This window comes from Salvia miltiorrhiza, chromosome 7 (assembly GCF_028751815.1).
Source record: "Salvia miltiorrhiza cultivar Shanhuang (shh) chromosome 7, IMPLAD_Smil_shh, whole genome shotgun sequence".
NCBI classification, from domain to species: Eukaryota; Viridiplantae; Streptophyta; class Magnoliopsida; order Lamiales; family Lamiaceae; genus Salvia; species Salvia miltiorrhiza.
Window position 1 is genome coordinate 16,125,963 of NC_080393.1, and position 15,466 is coordinate 16,141,428.

Sequence of the window (15,466 nt, forward strand, 5' to 3'; positions counted from 1 at the left end):
CATAAGTGCCTAACCCGACCCGGCACGCGACCCGCGTGCTTGATCCTACCCAGTCCGCCTCATTAAGGGCAAAAACGTCCAAATCAATAAAATGGCCAAAATTTGTGTTTTTTCAATGTGTGGCTATAAATTGTGTTTTATGCTTCATTTTGGCTACTTCAAAATTTTACTCTTCCTTATATTGTGCTTATTAAATATCAAGGAAACTATCATAAATTCAATTGCAGTGTTTGGTTCAAATAAATCAAATTAGATTTCCCCTCAGTCGTAGTTAAATATATTTAATTAAATTAATTAAAAAAATCTAAATATGATTATATATACAACATTCATAGTTGTACTACAAAAAAATAAAACAATATATTAACAAAATAAAAACTTTAATTAATATTTCATAAAAATCAAACTTTAATTAATATTTCATAAAAATCATTCAAACTTATGAAATATTAAAACAGTACAAACTTTAATTAATGTATGTAAACATTAAAATCTAGGGACTCGCATCTCACCCTTCATCTATACTCTAGATAAAAAAATACGTATACTCAATGAGACATAGTTCAAGTGGCAAAGTTGTTGCACCCAAAGATTTTAATTTGTGAGAGATTTTGGGTTTAATCTTGCGTGTGGGTAATTTTTTCACTTTTATGTGGATAGTGGTTTCGTCTGCGTACGGGTAATTTTCTCATCTTTGTATGTTATAGAGGTCCAATCCCTGTGCAAGTTGTTTATTTGATTATTAATTTATTATATAGATACATCTTGTAACTCAAAAAAAAAAAAGAAAAAAAAAAGTGGTATTAGGTATAAAAATTCATTCGCATTAAACTTTCTTTATTAATATAGAAAATAGAAGTTGCGAGTTCGATCATCATGTTTATCTTTTTCGGGGTTTTCCCACACAAAAGGAAATAAAATAGGTGTCACAAAAATAAAATTTCATAAATACATGGTGATTGGTGACATATTATGCAAAGCATTTTAAATGATCAAAGATTTCGAGAAGAATGACTCGGCGTCAAATCTTTTATGTTCCCACCGTTGCACTTGCATCTTCTGCTCAGGTAAAAGTTTCAACTTTCATCAATCCCACAACACCCTTTTCTTAAACGATGCCATAAATTCTGTCTCCCCATATAATTCTTAGTATTTTTTTTTTAATAAAACGTGTTGTGATATTTAAATTTCTTGCTTCTTACTTCTTACTTATTTTGTTCGCCAAGAAATGGATGACTTTGTGTTTTCATTCACTTAATGCCTCTTGACTTGACTATTTCAACTCGAAGATCCTCTCAGATACCGGGTCAATTCGATTAGCACAGCCATGAGATCAGCCAATCAATTTCAATTTCTCCTCATATAAGTTGACTGATACGAATAATCTATCAAACCAGATTTCTTTTATTTTATTTTTATCTTAAAAACCATTATCAATTTCTGTAAAAAATTCTTCATGTTTCCAATATTTTATATGTGAGCAGCAGCCTTTGGTTGGTGGAATTTCATCTGATCTGTTACTGTTGGGACCGTATGATCATGGTAATGCCACATCATCTCCGCGATGATGTGGCATGATCATGGTGAAATTTTCTTTGCTCTGCAGAACAAGAGGCCCCAACGAGGCATGTTAATGTTTAAAAATATAATCTTTCTGCATCTTTGATGCAAGTTTCAGTCATTTGTAAAGTGTGGAAACTAAGCACATTCAGAGTGTGTATCTACAATGAGGCTGGATAGTATAAACATGTAGTAAAAGTCCCAGACAAGATTGAGATGTTAGATGGAGGTTGAAGGTGGATTGTTATCTTGCTGATGGGACCAATGATCCATTGGAAAGGTCAGGGCTTTGGATGTCAAGAAAGCTTGTTAGGAGTGTTTTTCTAGAAGATTGTGCTCTTGCACTTTCGGACGAGTCTAACTTATCTGTTCCTTTCTCAATCTTGATTGCATCCTGTATGGCCAATATGATCTCTTGCATTCTTGGCCTCACGGAGCTGTGTTGCTCGACACACTGAATTGCTGCTTCTGCTATTCTCCAAACGGATTCAACTTTGACGGTCCCTGCCAGTGCAGGATCTATGATGCTGATCACGTCTCCTTTGCGGATCAGAGACCTTGCCTATGGAAGATCAATACAAGCATGTCAGAATTGGCTTTCTGGGGAATCGGAAGAATTAAGTTTGCATTCATTCATTCTCTTGTCACGCTAACTTACAAAAAAGAAGGTATAAAAAGACTTGCATATGAAGACTGAGAGCTGTGTGCAATACAAAAAGGAACAACACTCTATTTCTCTTGTATATTATGTTGACTGCTCTAATAGATATTTTTCTCTTAAAGAAGATCTTTTGGTTTTAGAGGTTGTGAGTTTCTCCTTTCATGATCCTGCATCTTGGTATAGTATTTAGTCTTAAAGTTTTCTGATAGGATTAGGTTCTGTAAATAAGGCACCCAGGCATGGCTATCTTGATTTTAATTTTTTTTATATATCTCTGATTATCCCCGTGTTTTTCATTATTCTACCTAGATTCTGATCAAACAGAAGAGATAGCTAGTTATTTCCTACTAATGAGGAACAAGTTTCTTATGTTAGCTATTTTAAGTTAGTTTGTTAAATGTTCAGTGATGAGTTATGACAAACTCAAGCATTTTGATTGATCCTTAACTAGTTGTGTTATATTATGTACTTATCCAGCAGGTTTCGACTATATAATCAGACCATTAACTGGTTCCAATTTGTGAAACCTTTGGATTGAAGTCTATCCAGCAAATGGAAATCTCCTTACAGGAGTCAATTAAGCTGTATAGAAATGGTATTATAACTAATTGGAGAATACATGGACCAAAACTGCTTGTTTCTGAATTGGAATTTCGATATTATATGACTAAGATCCATATTGTTTCTTTCTTCTAATAGTTAGATCCTACCCTTTTTCCTAGCTGCAGATGATATGCATATTAAAGTTCAGATGTAAATATGTGCCTTGAGAAGCTTTATGACATGAGCCCAGACCAAACTCATGAACATGACTCGTGTTACATAAATTGCTGAACTATCGTTAGAACAGACAGATTTCGTGAGAGCTTACCCAGTGAACAATGCTCCAATCAGAACTGTATTCCTCTATAGAGACAGGCTTCCTCCCCGAGATAAGTTCCAGCATAACAACACCAAAGCTATATACATCACTTTTTTCGGTCAATTGCTGATTTGCATAATACCTGGTAAAACATGATCGATTGTCAGTTTCTACAGTTAAGGCACCATTTCTGTAAGCCACCTAAGTTTTTCACTTACTCCGGATCAAGGTATCCCACCGTTCCTCTTGCCACACTAGATACATGTGTCAGGTCTTCCTCAGCTTGCCTTGAGAGCCCGAAATCTGATACTTTTGCCCTCATGTTTATATCTAGGAGAATGTTGCTTGTTTTCACATCACGGTGGATTATACTGGGGTTGCACCCGGTGTGCAAGTACTCCAGACCTGTAGTGTTTGACAATTGAGATTTTTTTGCTAAGATTAAGAATTATTTTATCAGGCAAATTAAATTTTAGTGTCCACCTTTAGCTGCATCTTCAGCAACACGGAGGCGTGCTAGCCAGTCTAAGTGCTTCTGGCTGTCAGAACCTACGAGCAAGTTTATGTTAAGATTATTATCATCCTCAAGGATCTTAGATCCTACTTTATTGAGCTGGTACAAACCGTGTATATGGTCCCGTAAGGTCCCATTGTGCATGTACTCATAGACAAGCATGCACCGATGCTCTTCCTCGCAATATCCAATTAGAGGAACCAAATTTCTGTGATGGATTCTGGACAACAGTGCGACCTGTAAGCATGAAGCTCATTAATGTTCTGAGGATAAGCATGTCACATCCAAAATTTTCATCTTGCCCTGAGAAACAAAATTCTTGAACAGATTATTGACTTGCTACTTTCTAGCAACCAGGTGTGAGTTTCTGGACTCTCATCAGAGACTTAATGGATCAAATTATACAAACGATGCATTATCTGATTCTATTATATGCAGGTGGAAAATATTACAATTGTGGAGCATTCTAAAAAAACTTCGCGTACTTTGTTTGGTTTGAGGTAACACTGTTTCACTCTTTTCGACTCTCTAGCATGTTTCGTGATCCATCCATTTGTCTTTAAATTTCATCTTCAATAATGATATGAGAACTTTCACATAGTTCATATCTTGGTCACTGGAAATTAGCATCTAGGGAACCAACAGACGTATGATATGTTTTCTTTAGTTCACTTTTCTCTTCATTTTTCGTGTGTTTATGAACTTTTTTCATTGGTTCTCAATTAGTTCAGGAGTTTCTGTAAGGCATAATAATTTGTAGGAAAATAAATCAGATAAATTTTTGTTGGGGTTGATATCTGTGTACCTCTGTAACAAATTGTTTGGTCCCATGACTAGATGAATCAGCCATGATTTTCACCGCTACCTCCTTTCCATCCTTCAACTTTCCATAGTAAACTGGTCCAAAGCTTCCTTTCCCAATATTCCTTGAAAAATAATTTGTAGCTGCTTCTATGTCTGGGAGCGGAATGTAGTATGCCACCCCTTCATCCATTAAAGATCCACCTCGTGCAATTGAATATGTTGTTAACGGCTTGGAACTGCCACGCCATGAATTGCCTGATTCACAGAAAATGAAGTTTTTGATATGGCAGACATAAACTTTGAAGGGACACATTAAGATAAAACAGTAAGGGCACCGACCTTTCTCATTCCTCTGCGAAATTTTCTTTGCCCTATAATGTCGAAGCAGCAGTATGCTTGTAATGGAGAGAACAAGAAGAACTGCAAGCACCGCGATTGTAGTCCCAAGTATTACTTTGTTATGTTTTTTTGTCACTCGTCTGAGATGCGGGTTGCCTTCATATCTGCAACAGAAAATGGATACCTTTGGATACATCTGTGATTTGATTGATCTATTAATATTTGTAGAGCCACATTAGAATCTTGATCTGTTAGTACATTTTGTGGCTTTTCTTCACACAGCCATTTTTTTCTCATTTAGCTAAGTTATAACTGAGTAGCCAAAAATCACAGTAGAGTTCTGCTCTAGAATTGCAATTTGGAGTAGTATGATAATGTTCAGTAAAACTAAGAATAATATATATAGAGTATATAGTTTCCTGTTTATGAATCATAGGCCAACTGACCTGAAAGTTAAGTTTTCTCTTAACAACAATCGAGGTATCTCCCCACTCAGAGAGTTGTTCTCTACGTACCTGCCAAATATGATTAAGATTTTCAGCTCCAATACATACAAAATGTTATATTTAGGAACTTCATAATATTCTGCAGGACACCATCGACAACTTCGGACTTGGTGAATCCGGAAATAACTGACACTGAAAGCTTCAAAGTGATGAATCATATAAGGAAAAAGATCTTCAAGATACTTACAGTTCTTGCAAGTATGGCAGGTTACCCAGGGACGAAGGCAGTGAACCGGTCAGTTGGTTGTTCTCTAGATGCCTGCATATCCGATGGCATGAGACTACAAAAATAGGGATATAAGACTTGGTTTAAGAAACAACATATATGATTAAAGATCTTACAATATTTTCAAATTTACAAGGCCGCTCATGTCGGGGATCATCCCAGTAAATGAGTTGCCATCCAGCCACCTGTATTAGTGAAACCTATGAAAACTATCCTGAACGATGATTCAGAAATAAAGTATTGATCACAGTAAGTTCTTACAGCTCTGTTAATGCTTCCATGTTCTTAAGCTCCCTTGGGATCTCACCCTTGATGTTCTTACCTGATAGAACACTGTTCAAAGGAGTCATACATAGCTTTTCACAATATACTTATAGTGCAAAGATGGTACTAGCATTGGCTGATTTATATTTTTCTGCCTCTTTATGAAACACAGTTTAGTGACTTACATTTTGGAGATCCTAGGTGGTGCTGTTGAGCTACAACTCACCCATTCCCAACTTGTTGGGATGCAAGGGTCGCCGCCTTCCTTGGTCCATTCACTTTGAGCAAACATAGAACGCAGGACACTTAGGCTGCTCTCTTTCGAATGGAAGAAAAGACTAGTAAGTAAGTATTCATGCATTGCAATTTCTGAAAAACGGATAATGTGAAATCATGTTCCTACCATCTTTCTCATCTGTCTTAGCAGCAATCTCTAGATATCTGCTTATTTCCATTGCGTTGAGAATTGGTCCTTGTGTTGAATCCCGAGTTTTGACAAATGCAAATGTCAGAACAAAATCCAACGACACATTCATGTAGCTAGGCTCATACAGTGTATAACTTCCGTTGGCATTCTCAGCTATGTTCACCACTGCATTGCTGTAGTCAGGATTGTAAGGCTGCTCCATTTTGAATTTCCGCGTCTCATTTGATCCCAAATCTTGAATCTCAGCGAAGTATGCATAAGCTCGAGCATTAGCTGGAAAGTCCTCTAGATTCAACCGGTAGCTGAGGCTTCCTTTAGTCCCGATAACTGCAGTCTGCATTACTTTAACAGGTGGATATTCTCTTGTATTTACATCTATGTTTCTGGTAGTGTTGATTCTCTCTGTACCAGGTGCCACCCCAACCAGGAAATTCGGCCTTCGATCAAGATCAGATTCCCATATTCGGTCGTAGGGGTCATCGGGGTACCTGCGCGAGAACTTCCATTCAGTGACATTGCAATGGTGAGGAAATCATTTTTGCAAACACAATTAACCTTATAGCTTCTTGGCTCGGGGCACCAAAATTGACTCGTGCCGCCACTTTCATGTAGAAATCATCTTCATAATCAGTGGTATACATTGACAGGTTTAAAGGCCGCATCTCGAGAGTTGATATGAACGGAGAGCCCGTGGTTGCGCAGCACAGGCACACGTCCACAGAGTGAGACGGCGCCCTTATGATCATCTCCTTAACATATATTCTAGAAGCTTCCATAACCGTCACTGTCGACCATTTTGTTGTATCCAGGTAGAGCTGGAACTTGGGGTAGGCGCCTTGGCTGACCGAAGCCCCGTACAAGAAGGTGGCGCGGACAATGTAGCGCCGTCTTTCTTCAGTGGTGAGTGTGTAGCAGTACTTCTTGCTGTCTGTTGGGAAATCCCTCCTTGTCTGATACTGCTGCTGTGAGTTTCCATTTATATCTCCCACTCTCACTGACACGCCGTCGCCTTGGATTCCCTTGTCTGAGATCCACGCCAGGCCGGTGCTGTTGTCCGTGTAGCTGCTTGTGCCTCCGCAGTCTATGCTAATGAACTCTGCGTGTGTTGATGCTTTGCTAACTTTAAATAGTGTTTCGTTTTAAATCTTGATCCGATTTAATGCTTCGAATGATGAATTCGAGGCGTTACATAGTTTATGAAAACATAGCAGTCTTGATTATGATTTCATATCACTAAAACAAGAAGGAAGTAATAGAATGAAGAAGAACTCACCTGTAACTTGGCCCAAAATGGTTGGAATTATTACACAAAATATAACATACATGTAGGGGAAATAACCCATGTTTGAGATCAGAAACTGCTTGAATTTTGTGGATCAAGGAATAAAGAAGAGATGTGTAGGTGATGCTAAAATGCAGCGCATTCTTGTTCAACTCAACTTTAGCTTTTGTGACTAATGAGGATGTGCGCAATGTTCATTCACGGTCGAATGATTTGATAATCCTACTTTTTCGTTGAGCTTCATTTTCAGTCAAGCTTTTTTTTTGCTTTGGAAAAGAATATTAGTATTAGTATATGACAGCGGAAGCCATGAAAGTAAGATATTACCTTTTATTTACTTTGATTTGTTTTCTATCTCAATTATTTAGGTGAAATAATAATTATGTGACAAGGATGTAGCATGAATGCAGCCATTCTAAATGGGGTTCCTTTTGTTTGCTAGAATTGCCGACCTTGGATGTCCTTTTGTATAGGCTTAAATTTTACGCGCTCTCTCAGATTGGCTATATTCACAGACTATAGCTTTTTACTACTCCTTCCATCCCACTAAAAGTGACATGTATTCTATTTTGGATCGTCCCATTATAAATGATCTATTTCCACAAATGACAAAGTTTAACTCTTTAAAAAAGTGTGGACTCTACTACTTTTAATACATTTACATCTTTTTAATTCTCGTGCCGAAAAATTTTGAGCCTATTAAAATGGGACGGAGGGAGTATATGAAAACGATTTTACTATCATACTCTCTCTCTCTCTACCAAAAATGCGGATAGGTAAAAGTACTACTATTATCTGAGCAGAGAATAAACATTATGTACATTTTCGTTTTGTTTTAGGAATTAGAAAGGCTTAAACATAATGAATTGTTCGTGCATGGTTTTAAATTTTCTTAATTAATTCTCATCATGGGTGGCTACGTGTGGCCAGATTGTATGATATTTGAAATGAAATATTATCCTAGGTTGAGGAGCACTAAAAAGAGGTCACACTCATGCCATGCAAAAGCATCTTTTGCGTATAAACAAAACAAATCAAGATTGGGGGAAAAAATGAATATGGTAGAAAATTAGATTATTTAAATTTTGTTTGCTTTTATGCTTTAACCACTTTTGCTTTTGATGGCAACATGATCTCCTTTTTGTGTTGTCACTTTGGACAAAGTTGTCCCTCACTTTGAAAAAGTATGCTTCCTTAACCTGCTGTACAACCATATCATCTGCTGCATGAAGCAACACTTGGCCCATTTGCGCTCTCCTTTATTATTCGTTGATATGGACTATATAGTCCTTAATTTTTGCATTATAAGACAATGATATCATTTTAATTCATTTAAAATATAAAACTATGTATTACAATTTAATAGCAATATTCTTAGTCTTACAAGGATATAAATAAGAAACTTCCCAAAATATTAGGACTAGGATTAATTGTCAAATTGGAATAAAATTCAAACAACCATAATTGATTATAAACTCAAACTCTAGCTGGAATTAAATAGTTAATTTAGACTGGTGAGCATATAACCTCATACATAATCGAAGGTTAAAAGGAAGATAAAGATCGATGCTGATACATGACATCTTCTCAGCCTTGGCTGAAGATCAACGGTCGATATCTTTTCCCAAATAATTTCCGGAAACAAAGAACTAAGGAAAAAAACATAAAAAAAAATTGATCTTTTGTACAGGAGTTCGTACTGTGCCGTTTGGAGCTCCGCACATTCACCCGACCAGACCAGGCGGTCCAGGCCTACTGATGTTGAGCTCCGCTCCGCCTCATTCACTTACAATAATAAATACTTTCATTTAATTACAAATAACATCATATACATAAAATATGATAAAAAATAATATTTTTAACATTAAATGAACATTATAAAAGTATCATTTATTATTTATAAAAATATCATTTATGTAATATAAGTTATAGTATAACTGGAGACGAAATGGGGCGAGATGACAACGGGCTGGGTTAGATCAACGCGCGAAGCTCCGGATCACTGGATGCGGACTCGGGACTCCCCCTAGAGATTTTGTCTAGTTTTGATACTCTTTTTAAAAAATAGTTTCAAATAAATTATTTGTACATTTAGACAGATCATTCAGTCATCTCATAGAGAATTATCACAAAAATAATTCAACAGATAATAAGAGAATTAAGAGTGCACAAAATTAATTATGCCGATAAAATTTAGCCCAAGCTCTATTTTGAAGGCAAATTTAAAATATATATATAAAAAAAATGTATTTTTTTAGCGAGAGGTTTTTAATTCGAATCCCACTCTTCATTTAAGTATGAATAGTTTGTATTAATTTAAACCCTAAATTACGTGAGATTCGAATCAAAACCTCTCACTCTCACTAAGGAGAGGTTTTTTGTTGCCTACCTGAATTGAATTACGATTCATTTTTTTTTTTACTTTATTATTTCGTTTGTATTCTTACAAATTTTGCTGTGTTATGAGGTAGCCAGTAGTAACCAGGCCCACTGGGCCCTATATCCAAAATAACTGAAACAGGCCACGCTTAAATTTACTTACTAATTAAAGTTACATTTGCGTCTAATTCTCTCCTATTCAATTACCGGGGTGTTTGATTAAGCTTATTTTAAAGAGTTTATAAGTTCTTAGAGCTTATAAGATATTTCAACAACTTATAAAATATAGTGTTATAAAATTTTATAAGTTGTTAAAATATTTGGATAATTTAGCTTATAATAAGCTAGAGAAAAAATTTTTAATTAGAAATTAAAAATCTTTATTAGAGAAAAAAATCAAAGAGAGACAAATTTAGAATGATATATGATGAAAATAAAAAAAATATAGTCGAATTATTTTTGTAAAATCAATATTGTTTATAAAAAAAAAAGAAAATAAGTTGGGGTAGATGAACTTATTTTTTAGGGCTCTTATAAGTTCTTAGAGCTTATGTTTACAACTTATAAGCTCTTTAGATGCTTATTTTACAAAAACCTTTGAAGAAGCTTATAAGCTACTGCTACACTAAAAAATAACAGCACTAAAAGAAAGAAAGAAAAACAGATATAATTGTAACTTTGGCGCTTTGTATATAGAAAAAAAGAAAAACAGATATAGTAAAACATGAATATGGTGTTAACTTTGGCACTTTGTATATCGATAACAAACAACAGTTTGCGTGTGCGTAATGTAGAGCATGTGTAGCTTGTGTATTTACAATGAGACTTTACATATATTTATAGGCTTAGAACATTAAGAACCCTAGTGGCTAGTAGGAGTAGGACTTTGTTTCTATCTCAATAGAACTAATTAAAATTCTTCGAGTTGATCTTATCTTCAATTTAATCTCTAACTTTATCGGATACTTAAATCCTTCAAGATATATAGCTCCAAATCCGCAAAATCAGGACTGCCGAGATAGCAGCGCTGCTGATCGTCAGATTATGTCAAATTCTCCCTCATTCATCGGCTTCAATCTCGGAGCTATAGGCGCATAATTTTATTTTCATCAGCTCCTAAATAGCTTATAAACTCAGCCAAACACCCTCTAAATTTCAATTGGTTCCTGAAATTGTTATACCAACTCCAAAACCTTGGCAAGCTAGATCCTCCTCCGGTTCTCCAAGGTAGCTAGGTTCTTCCAAAATCCGAGTCCGGAAACTAGCTCACACATTTATCACCAAACAATATTTATACACAAGTTTTTGTATATAATTAATTAGCATTTTTTTTAATAAAAGGACAAACCTATCATTGTGAAAATGCGAACCAATAAATCATGATCAAATACTTAAAAATTCAAGAGTCCAAGATCATATCGTTTATTTTTTGGGAGTGATAGAATCGGATAAGCATTATTGAGAAATGTAGATAAAAGTCAAACTTGAGAAGTACGATATTTATAATGATTATCAGCCAAGGAAGACAAGATGCAAGACAATATGATTAATTAAATTGAAGGTAAGATAATGTTGACAAGGAAAGATATTCTTTTCTTGTCTTCAACTAGGTAGGACAAGTTTCAACACCAAGAAAACTCTCTCCTAATCTCCTTTATTTTCTTCTTTCAATTTGCTCTTTATATAATTCCTTCCACCAAAAAGCTCCTTTTGTGATTGTCTCATCTTTTTTGTTTTCTACTCTTTTCTAAAAGTTGAATTTTTTTTTGAGGATCGAATGTGGCAGAGACAGGTTCGAAGATGTTCTACGAGGGAATGGATCAATGCCGTTGAAGCTGATATTCACCATGCCAACACTTTGTAAGTTCAAACAATTAATAATAAAAAAAAAGAAGAAGAATTTTTTGTTGCTAGCTACATGCATGATTTTGTGAATGCCCTTTTTTCATTTGTAGTTAATTAAGATTGAGAAAGAGCCACACATTGAAGCCGTTTCTGATATTACTTTTAGTAGCTTGCATTCGTTAAGGTAGTTGGGAGGTAGTTGTGTAATTAAGTTGGTGAAATTAAGCTTATGATTGATGTAACATGCATGATATAATTGGTGTTTGTGAATTGAAGAATATGCATGTGTGTTTGATGATGTAGGGTGGCTGCTCTTCCCAGAAATATTATAGGAGGGGATACTGTTCAAATGAAACTATGTTTGAGCCCATTTGCACCGTTGTTGCTTTTTGTACTAGAATGGATGGACTGCAGCTGTTTCGACACCTTTCTCACTTGTTTAGGCCTCTTTCACGTCCTTGTATACAAGGTAACCTTCTCTCATCTTTCTACTTATCACTCTTTATCTATCAGGATGCGTTCTCTTTGGTTGTAAATTTATCATGGAAAAAAGAAGGATAAACAAAATTTCACCCTTTAAATCCTTTATTTCTTTTCTCACATTTCCTACTTAACTCTTACTCATTCCTCATTTACACTACAAAGGATGGATAATATTATCCCTCCAAAAATGGTGTGATAATATTATCCCTCCTTTGTAGTGTAAATGAGGAACGAGCAAGGGTCAAGTAGGAAATATGGAAAAAGAAAAAAAGGATTTAAAGGGTGAAATTTTGTTTATCTTTCATTTTCCCATGATAAATTTACAACCAAAGAGAACGCACCCTCAGTCTATAAATCACAAGAGGAATATTTTATGTTCAGTGTTGTGTTTTTGTTAATTAGGAGTGTAATCGAGTCTGAGTTGAGCTCAATCTTTATTGTCAGTCGATTCGAAATTTATTTTCGAATATTTTGGGCTTATTTGAGCTTTTTAAATTTAAAAAATAAATGAATTACTTATTATAAAAGAATATACTAGTATTTTTTACTTACATTCATATCTATCATTGCATTACATAAAAAAATAAAAATACCCTCACATACTAAGCTTCTAGATAACTCAAACCCTAATTTATTAATTTAAGGGAAAATGTCTTACCACTAAGGTACGTTTCTTCGGAGGCGAGTAAGAGCATCAATCTAAGTCGAATGAATTAATTTTGATGGATCCGAATAGCTCAGCTTAATTGTTTGTATGCAAACATTAGGTATACGCGGATGAGATGGCGATTGCGAGCCCAGAAGAAAGGCGAGCCACTCTGCGCGAATTCTACGGTATAGTAATCTTCAACACCATAAATGCATGCAAAATGTAAATTAATTAATTAATTTATTTAGTGCAACTGCAACGCAGCAGCTGTGATATACCCGATGGCGAAGCAGCTGGAAGGGAATGTAGCGGAAGTAATGGAGGAGAATCTGAAATCCGAATGTGAAGCAGAGGAATGTGGGATATGCATGGACATGGATGATTGCGTTGTGCTCCCCAACTGCGCCCACTCCATGTGCATCACCTGCTTCAACGACTGGTGCGCGCGATCGCGGTCGTGCCCCTTCTGCCGAGCCAGCCTCAACCGAGTCGCATCCGCTGATCTCTGGGTTCTAACCAGCAGGTCTGATGCCGTCGACGCCCTCACCCTCGCTAAGGACCACCTCACGCGCTTCTACCTCTACATCCAAAGTTTGCCTCTTTTGTCTCCATCGCAACATTCTAGCTTGCTCATGTACAATTATCTCATCTAGCTACCTACCCTATTTTATTTGCACAACTTTTTCATAAATTCTGATTTTCTATGCTCGAATTTTTCAGTAAAAATTCTTACAAGATTGGGTTTTTATTGGAATATCACAATATCTTAGCCAAACACACCAAAATATGAGTTGCAAGTTAATAATTAATTCATGTAAATGTTGCTCATGCCCTCTCAAAAAAGAGGTGGTCTTGGGTACATCCGGGTGTACCGTATAACCGAATTATACCTTCACTTAAACTTTGACCTGTACTATGATTTGAACCTATATCCTGACCTAACTTATATAAATAATACTATTTTGGATACGGGTCAATCTGATTGTACGGTACACCCAGGTGTACCAAAGATTTTGTGCTATAAAAAAAAAAGAATGTTGCATGCCATAGCAAGGGGAGTATGATATGTATTTGGCGCAACCCCCTCCGCACATAGCATGCCCAGTTAGGATGATATTTCTTTTCCGAAATCGTTGATGAAAATTTGTTTCACCGAAAAAATGCAAGTAGATGTGGTTATATCATAATGTATATAGATGGTAGGAAAGAAACAAATGAATGAGCATCGTTTATAAATAAATTGAAAAAAATACCCACTAATTAATTAAAGAACAGAAAGAGAAAAACCCACTAATTAATTAAACAAAAACATTAAAGAGGAAAAACCAATTAAAGAAAAACATAAAGAGAAGTAAAAGAAGAGTTCATTTTTTAACTTCGTTCTCTTTAGCCGGAGAGAAGTTTTAAGTGGGCCGGGTATCTAATTTTCCTTCAACCATTACAAGCCTTTTTTTTACAAACCACTAAAAGTTACATTTGAAACCACGTCAAAAACTATACTATTAAAAATAATTACACGCAGACGGATCACTATTCACACAAAGTTGAGAAAAATAACACGCAGATGAAATCTCTATATTACACAAAGGATTTTGTGGAAAAATAATCGCACGCAGACGGGACCATCGTCAAAAGTATTAAAATTGTAAGATTTATTTGAACCACTCTTGTATATACATAAAATTATGTGTTGCACCTGGCTATTGGAATAATTAATACGTACAATATACAAGCTCTCGAATTGTCTAGTAACTATTACTCAATTATTCTTAAATTCTCCTAAGCCAACCGGTGACATCTTTCAATCACTATATATATAGAGAGAGAAAAGTTAAACAGAGAATGCTAAATATTTAGAGAATAGAGAATTTGTGAAATAAAAACGAACAGATCTACAATTTTTACGAACAAATTAATGTACCGTATGAACAGCAATTTGCTCCGGGTTCGAATCCTGCTGGTGGCGAGTTTTTCTCTTTTTTCACTAAATACGTCTGTTCGTAAAATGTATAGACTTGTTCAAAATGAAATATATAATAATTCTCTGTTTAACTTGACCCTATATATATATGATTGTCCATCCATCTATGCAGAAAACCACAATAATAGTGACAAACGCATCAAGAGTATATCATTTATAGATGGAACTTTGGAATATCCAAAATCATGCTCCAATTCTGAATCTTTTATTGGTGAAGATTAGTGGAATCCAACAGGAGAAAGTTTTGGTAATTAAAGAACCTAGCATTGTCAATTTAATTTTTAAAAAGGAAGTAGAAAGGCTTGAATGTGGTGAATATATTTTATTATCTTGAGCTATATTGTCCTATTTTACAATTAGAACTCGTTGTGGAATAGGGATGTGAAATTCATGTTTTCTTAGAATTAATTAACACTATAAAAAAACGTTGGATTTAGCTACGGAATTAATGCCGTAACTATTTTTTGATGAAATTACAACAGATTCGTGACGGATATAATTTATTGAATTTAACAACGGATTTCACGACGGATTTTCGTAGCAATACATTCGCTACAGATGTAATCCGTCTTTAAATGTAAGACCCCAATTTTCATAAACTTTTCAATATAAAATCTTTGAATAACTAATAGATAAAATAAAAATTTCTTGAATTATAAAAGTTTAAACCAATTTAAATTCAAC

General features: G+C 35.2%; 2 protein-coding genes and 1 long non-coding RNA gene across 7 annotated transcripts; 2 read left to right on the forward strand and 1 right to left on the reverse strand.

Annotated features, from left to right (window-relative positions):
- Positions 1-1,630: 1,630 nt before the first annotated feature.
- LOC130995547 (probable LRR receptor-like serine/threonine-protein kinase At1g67720) lies at positions 1,631-7,749 on the reverse strand. Of its 2 annotated transcripts, XM_057920874.1 has the most exons (15): positions 7,437-7,749; positions 6,719-7,259; positions 6,140-6,651; positions 5,922-6,054; positions 5,734-5,805; positions 5,589-5,657; positions 5,434-5,505; positions 5,187-5,255; positions 4,741-4,904; positions 4,403-4,656; positions 3,708-3,834; positions 3,567-3,632; positions 3,302-3,488; positions 3,093-3,225; positions 1,631-2,122 (listed from the first exon to the last, which is right to left on the reverse strand). In XM_057920874.1, exons 1-15 carry the CDS (start codon positions 7,504-7,506, stop codon positions 1,805-1,807), a joined length of 2,787 nt encoding a protein of 928 aa, XP_057776857.1. In that variant the 5' UTR covers positions 7,507-7,749; the 3' UTR covers positions 1,631-1,804. The 2 variants fall into 2 exon arrangements, with proteins under 2 accessions (XP_057776857.1, XP_057776856.1); XM_057920873.1 differs by having other exon boundaries at positions 3,567-3,834; positions 7,437-7,742.
- Positions 6,547-7,391, forward strand: LOC130995548 (uncharacterized). The gene is made up of 3 exons (XR_009092191.1): positions 6,547-6,686; positions 6,811-6,885; positions 6,973-7,391. It is a non-coding gene; the product is annotated as an uncharacterized LOC130995548 (long non-coding RNA).
- A 3,662-nt stretch (positions 7,750-11,411) lies between the features above and the next one.
- On the forward strand, positions 11,412-13,555 carry LOC130995549 (E3 ubiquitin-protein ligase AIRP2-like). 4 transcript variants are annotated; one of them, XM_057920876.1, is made up of 4 exons: positions 11,412-11,684; positions 11,973-12,138; positions 12,920-12,986; positions 13,066-13,555. In XM_057920876.1, exons 1-4 carry the CDS (start codon positions 11,602-11,604, stop codon positions 13,452-13,454), a joined length of 705 nt encoding a protein of 234 aa, XP_057776859.1. In that variant the 5' UTR covers positions 11,412-11,601; the 3' UTR covers positions 13,455-13,555. The 4 variants fall into 4 exon arrangements, with proteins under 4 accessions (XP_057776859.1, XP_057776860.1, XP_057776862.1 ...); XM_057920877.1 differs by having other exon boundaries at positions 11,486-11,684; positions 13,069-13,555; XM_057920879.1 differs by having other exon boundaries at positions 11,672-11,853; positions 13,069-13,555.
- Positions 13,556-15,466: the final 1,911 nt, after the last annotated feature.